The following is a 6,420-nucleotide window of genomic DNA, read 5'->3' as shown; positions in this document are numbered from 1 at the left end:
GCCATTGCTGTTTGTGTTACTTTAGCCTCTCTCAGGAGACAGTGTTGGCACTGCCCTCTGAAGTTTTTACTCAAGCAGAATCCCATAGACATCGCCTTCCTTGGCTAATTTCCACTTCCGACACGCCCCCTGATACCCTGAGACCCTCTTAGACATGATGCCAATTAAAGGGGCATGTTAGGCATCATGCTCAGATTTAATATTGTACATCACGAGTAACCGCTAACACAAGGTTGTTTTTTCTTCTTGCTTTCAGGGTAACCTTGTTATTCAACTGAAATAGTCCATTGTTAATTCCTCACAGCAAAGGAGCGCAGTGACGGCAGCATTAATTAACCCACTTGACTGTGGGAAGAAAACAGGGCGGGGGGGGGGGCAGAGTGTGAGAGAGCATAGTTTTCCTCAATTTATGAAACACACTAAGCATGCACGCTCTTTTCACCCAGAATGGATAAAGGAAACACAGCAAGATGGCTTTTGAGGTGGTAGGCACACTGTATAAAGCCAGTTGGAAAAGATGACTGTCCGACTGTGCACTACCATCTGAGGAGATGGAGGAAGTGATTTTGTACTGGTTACTTTTGCAATTTTTCTTCAAAAATTGTCAACTTGAAATCACAACTATTTTTTTTTTTGTCTTAATACATTTCATGTTATATAAGAGCAGAGACACTGTTATTTTTCTAGTGACCTAACTTTGTATTTGTGGAGTGGATCTTCCTTTAGTATTAGAGTCCAGACATTCCTATCCTGCCTCTTCCCCATGGGGACTGTCCATGTTCCCCCTCCATCACACTCACTGGCTCCCTGTCTATATGGCCCTCCCCACATCTCACTCACCATCTTTTCTCATCTGTCTCCTAGAGCAGCCCAAGGTGGCCGTCTCCCTGTCCAGGAGGGAGACCCTCAACCACCACAACATGCTGGTCTGCTCGGTGACAGATTTCTACCCAGCCCAGATCAAAGTGCACTGGTTCCGGAATGACCAGGAGGAGACGGTGGGGGTCGTGTCCACACAGCTTATTCAGAACGGGGACTGGACCTTCCAGATCCTGGTCATGCTGGAGATGACCCCTCAGCGGGGGGACGTCTACACCTGCCATGTGGAGCACCCCAGCCTGCAGAGCCCTGTCACCGTGGAGTGGCGTAAGGGGAACTTTTTCCTTTCACTTTGGGTCCCACTCTACATGACATGGAATATTAACTGTTTTTACCCCTCCCTCCAGTGCCACCCACCCCATCACTTGTCCTGTGAGGTCTGATTCTAATGCTTAGTTGAAAACTAGTAAGGGCATCAGGAGAACCATGACCTAACTTCCTTTCCTGACAGTAGTTCTGGGAGATCACTACATACACTGGGAACTCGTCCCTCATATCTAGAGGAATTGATAATGATAGCTGATAACTGGGTATTTTGGCCCAAGATTATAGATGTGTCTGGGTGCAAACATCCACTTAGCCCCTCTCATGCATCGATGCACTGGCTACCCCTCCCCATCCTCTCCCCACAACTGAGCTCCAGATCTCTCATCAGGTCCTTCCTTGCCCTGCGTAAGGTCAGAACAGAGGACCGGGTCCTCCCAGCTCCTTCACTTTTTACAACTCAGGCTGGACTTCAGGCGCTCAGTCAGGGCTGTTGTGATGTTTGGGAACAATGCTGACACTCAGGCTCTGCTCCCCAGGGGTGCAGTCCGAGTCTGCCCAGAGCAAGATGCTGAGCGGCGTCGGGGGCCTCGTGCTGGGGCTGATCTTCCTGGGGCTGGGCCTTTTTGTCCGTCACAGGAGTCAGAAAGGTGAGGAGCTCTGGGGAAACTGAGGGAGGTGGGCTGTGCTGAGGGAGGGATCTGGGCTGTGGGTGGGAGGACAGGAGACCCCAGGGGGACATGGGAGATGCCACGCAGGGGGGCACTGAAATCTGACTACTGGTTTTGTGGCTGTGCCACAGAGCCATGATGGAGTGTATTCTGGGACTTCCCCCACTGTCCACTCTCACTGGCTCCTTTCCAGAAGCTTCCACTACTGAGAGAGCATGCACCTTGCTTTCCCTCCTTCCAGTGGCAGTTTAATCCATTTTTTTTTTGGTTGGGGCTTGGGGGTGCTCAGGGTCTTAGTTGATACATGATGAGAGAATAACTTCAGCTAAGCTGCGTGTCCTGTTGTCCCTTGGGCTGTGTGAGAGACCCTTGTTTTTATAACAAGACCTTTCTCTATTTGACTTCCTTTTGTAGGACCTCAAGGGCCTCCTCCTGCAGGTAATATTTTTGCCCTTATCTGGTGTGTGTGTGTGTGTGTGTGTGTGTGTGTGTGTGTGTGTGAAGGGTGTGAAGAGCTGTACCTGACAGAGACCTGGTTCACAGTCTGTCTCTACTGTGGGGTTGAGAGTGTCACACCTGGTGTCAACAGCTGGTGTCTTTAGGAAGCTCCAGAGATTGTCCCCAAGCAGGAATTTGCCACCATCACTTGAGTGGCATTTTGAGTGGAGCCTGAGTCAAGTCTTGAGGTTAGATGCCAAGATGTTGCCTTCTGTGCACCCCACCCTGGAGACTATGACCATGGACATTGTTAGTGACAGGAAGAGGCTGACAGTTGTGCAGAGGAGACCCCTCTGACTTTACCAAAAAGATTGGATCCTTCACATTCCTTGGGCATGGTGGCTTCTCCTCCACCCTCTGCACTTTTGTGTCCTGTGAAGCTCCTGCCCCCTTCAGCTGCCTTCACCTCTCCACAGGTGATGGGGAAGGTGGTGGTGTGGCCTGGACACCAGCTTCCTTTGTCTAACTCTTGGGATCCAGGAGGAGAGTCAGGAATGTCCCATGGTACCTCGAATGACCACTCCCTCTTTATCTCCCACAGGGCTCCTCCAGTGATTCATGGTGTTTTGATTGAGCTGACTACCACATTATAAGACCAACAGCCTGCCTGTCCCTCCCTGCCCTCAGTTCCCGTCTGTGCCAGCCTGCCTGTCCCTCTCTGGTTCAGAGTCTAACATGGTGCCAGTGTGCCCACCTGCTCAGCTCTTGTGATTCTCAATTCCTCAGGGCTCTGTCTTTGGCTCCTGGACTGATTTTAGAGACTGTCTGTGTACTGCAGCCTGATCTGCTCAAACTCCAGGCCTTCTGTTTCCGCTGTCCCACATGGACTGCTGAAGAGATGCACTGAAAACATTTGGCTCTTTCATAATTAAATGTGATTCTGAATAATGTGTATCCTGAATCTCCTTAACTGAGAAGGGGTGGGTGGGAGTGGTGTGGGACAAGGTGACCCAGCCAAACTGTGGTTCTTGCTACCCTTACTGGATGTGCCAGCTCACATTTGTACACAGGCACATGGTGTCATCACTGAGCTGAAATTCTTAGAGAACAGAGCCCCTGTCACCTGTGCACATTGTGACCTATCAATCGTAGTGACATTCTCTATCTGGTTACCAGGGAAGAAGTCACCACACACAGTGGCCTCTTTGAAGTAATATCAGCCCTGAAAGCTGGAGCACATCTTCAGGTTTTCCTTCACTAACACAGTGAGCCTATGGCTAAGATCATGGAAGACCATGCCTTGGAGGAACACACCTTCATTCATACACTTTGTCTAGAGAACATTAGCAGGATTCCCATCCTCTGAACCAGGTCAGAATGAGGGAGTAATCCTTATCATCTGTGATCCATGCTGCAATGCAGGTCATCAGTCAGAGATACCATGAGGTCATAGTCTGAGTTTTTCCAGAGCATGATGGTCACATACACACACACACACACACACACACGCACACGCACACGCACACGCACACACACACACTGCCCACAGAGGCCATAAGAGGACACCAGATCCTTGGATCTGTAGTTACAGATGGTTGTGAGCCATCACATGGGTCCTGGAAACCTAACTCAGGTCCCTGCCAGAGCAGCCAGTGCTCCTAGTCTGTGAGCATCTCTCCTGTCCCCAGTTAGAAGTTTTGTTATCATCCTCAGTGATCCTTGTTGCTTACATTATAGGGCACAGTGGGTGCTGTCCTCTTTTCCAAATTGAACCAAAGGACCAATTTTCTCTTGGGGGAAAGGAAAACAATGTGTGCTGGATTTTCAGAGGAACTCCCAGTCCTGTAGAGAAAGCATTGCTTTAATATTGCTAAGGAAGGAATCAGGGCTGGGAGTAATACACTGTGAGGTGTGCTTTTTCTAGTTGAAACACAAAGAGGAGAGTAGGAAATACATTCTAAGACATGCTTACAGTCCAGCACTATCACCACAGGCTAGAAGATTTTTAGGGTCCAGTCTTGACAGTTGTATAGAAACACAATTTATTATTGGGCACTATAATATTTAACTAAAAATTTAATAAGTAGCAAATACAACATTTACAATAATTTTTTCTAAGAAAAAGAACCAAATCTTAGTAGGCACATAACTTGGAAGACAGTGTATAGATGACTAGAAAACAATGAATGGTCAGTTTTGAGCATTTAGTGTTGAAGAACATCACTATGAAGACACATGCCTTTAATTTCAGAAGGCAGAGGCAGGAGGATATCTGTGAGTTAGAGGCCAGCCTGGTCTACATAGTGAGCGCCAGGACAGCCAGAGGCACATGGAGAGAACCCATCTCAAACAAACAAACAAACAAACAAATATTAATATGCCCTTTTTGAACAGTGATGATCATCAATATCATATAAATATCTACAAAAATTCCCAGGCTCCTCTGCTATTAAGTAAGGGTCAGGTGACTAGAAACAGCCAATGGAGGTACAAGGGGTGTAGCATGCCCACACTGTATCCTGCTGCCAAAGATGTTGTATGTAATGTGATATCATCACTCTAGTGATGATGTGCGTGACGTGATGTCATCACTGTAGTGACGGTGTGTTTGATATGATGTCATCACTGTAGTGACGGCGTGTGATGTGATGTCATCACTGTAGTGATGGTGTGGGATGTGATGTCATCACTGTAGTGACAGTGTCTGTGATGTCATCACTGTAGTGATGGTGTGGGATGTGATGTCATCACTGCAGTGACGGTGTGTGACGTGATGTCATCACTGTAGTGACGGCGTGTGATGTGATGTCATCACTGTAGTGATGGTGTGGGATGTGATGTCATCACTGTAGTGACGGTGTATGTGATGTCATCACTGTAGTGACGTGTGTGATGTGATGTCATCACTGTAGTGATGGTGTGTGGGACTCTAGAAGCCCCACTCCTAAGGCTCTTGAATGAACTAAGTATTTTTTACTGAATTAAGCCACAGAGAGTCACTCACTATTGTGAGCTAAGAATTACTGCAGGATGACTTTGTCATTCCTGACTATTGTGGGCTATTTTGCTTATGGAGGGGAGTTAATAGTTGAGTCAACTGAGTTAATGAAAGCTAAGAGATGCTACCCATAACCTCACACACATAATTTTTTGTGCAATGTGAGAACATTTGAAATATGCTCTTTTAGTAATTTTCAAAATACAGTACATTGTTACTGATAGACAGCATAATGTATAGATTTCTAGAAATTACCCTTTCAGTCTAACCAAAACTTTACAACCTTTGATGGACATCTCTACTTTCTTCCTCATCCCTCCATTTCCACCCTCTGCCCTGGGAACCACCATTATATGATCTAACACACACACACACACACACACACACACACACACACACACACACCACATTTTGTTATCCATTCATGGAAATTTAGGTTGTTTCTATGTCTTAGCTATTGTGAATATTGTTACAGTAAACACTGGCATGTAGATATCTCATCAACATATTGAGTTTTGCATATGTACCTCTAGTCAGACATTCTTTGGACTGCCAGCTCCCAAATAATGAAACAGAGACTTCTTATTAAGTATGAAAACTTGACCTTAGCTTAGGCTTGTTCCCAACTACCTGTTAAAACTTAAATTTGCCTATTTATATTAATCAATATTCTGCCATGTGGCTCATTACCTTTTCTCCATGCTGTACATGTAATTTCCTCTGCATCTCACTGGTGAATCTCCACCTCTCTGATTCTTCTCCCGAGTTCCTCTCTTTCCCTGGAAGTCCCACATATCCTCTCCTGCCTAGCTATTGGCCATTGAGCTCTTTAGTAAATCAATCTGAAGGTGCCTGTGGAAGGCCAGTTCCCACCTTTACCAGGGTTCCTATGAGGAGGAGAGAGGGATAAGAAAATATTAGATAGAAAGATAGCAAAGAAGAGAAAGACAGAAATATAGGCTAACTTCGGGAGGATTCAACAGCCCTTTCTACCTCTTCAAAAGGGCTTTTTATAACAATGCCAAGTAGTAGGGCAAAAGACCTTGCCCTTGTTAGATCAAAACACACTGCACAACCAAGTGTCGACTCTTCCAAATCCCTGTTAACCACTCCTGTGGTCAAATCATCCCCTTATGCAGCCCTGCTGGATAAAGCAAGGTCAGATTCTCA

The 6,420-nt window shown here is 46.4% G+C and overlaps 1 protein-coding gene across 1 annotated transcript; it reads left to right on the top strand.

Moving 5' to 3' along the window:
- Positions 1–412: 412 nt before the first annotated feature.
- Positions 413–3,204, top strand: LOC114689124 (rano class II histocompatibility antigen, A beta chain). Its single transcript, XM_028863530.2, has 4 exons — positions 413–1,146; positions 1,683–1,793; positions 2,229–2,252; positions 2,854–3,204. Exons 1-4 carry the CDS (start codon positions 777–779, stop codon positions 2,865–2,867), a joined length of 519 nt encoding a protein of 172 aa, XP_028719363.2. The 5' UTR covers positions 413–776; the 3' UTR covers positions 2,868–3,204.
- The last annotated feature ends 3,216 nt before the right edge of the window (positions 3,205–6,420 follow it).

Source organism: Peromyscus leucopus, chromosome 16_21 (genome assembly GCF_004664715.2).
Source record: "Peromyscus leucopus breed LL Stock chromosome 16_21, UCI_PerLeu_2.1, whole genome shotgun sequence".
Taxonomy (NCBI): domain Eukaryota; kingdom Metazoa; phylum Chordata; class Mammalia; order Rodentia; family Cricetidae; genus Peromyscus; species Peromyscus leucopus.
Note: the sequence above shows the minus strand (reverse complement) of the source record. Positions and strands in the feature narration are given on the sequence as shown.

Coding starts and splice junctions, on each gene's coding strand:
- LOC114689124 (XM_028863530.2), top strand. CDS start 777: ATGTTCCCCCTCCATCACACTCACTGGCTCCCTGTCTATATGGCCCTC. Junction 1,147..1,682: donor CCCTGTCACCGTGGAGTGGC/GTAAGGGGAACT, acceptor TCTGCTCCCCAG/GGGTGCAGTCCGAGTCTGCC. Junction 1,794..2,228: donor CCGTCACAGGAGTCAGAAAG/GTGAGGAGCTCT, acceptor TTCCTTTTGTAG/GACCTCAAGGGCCTCCTCCT.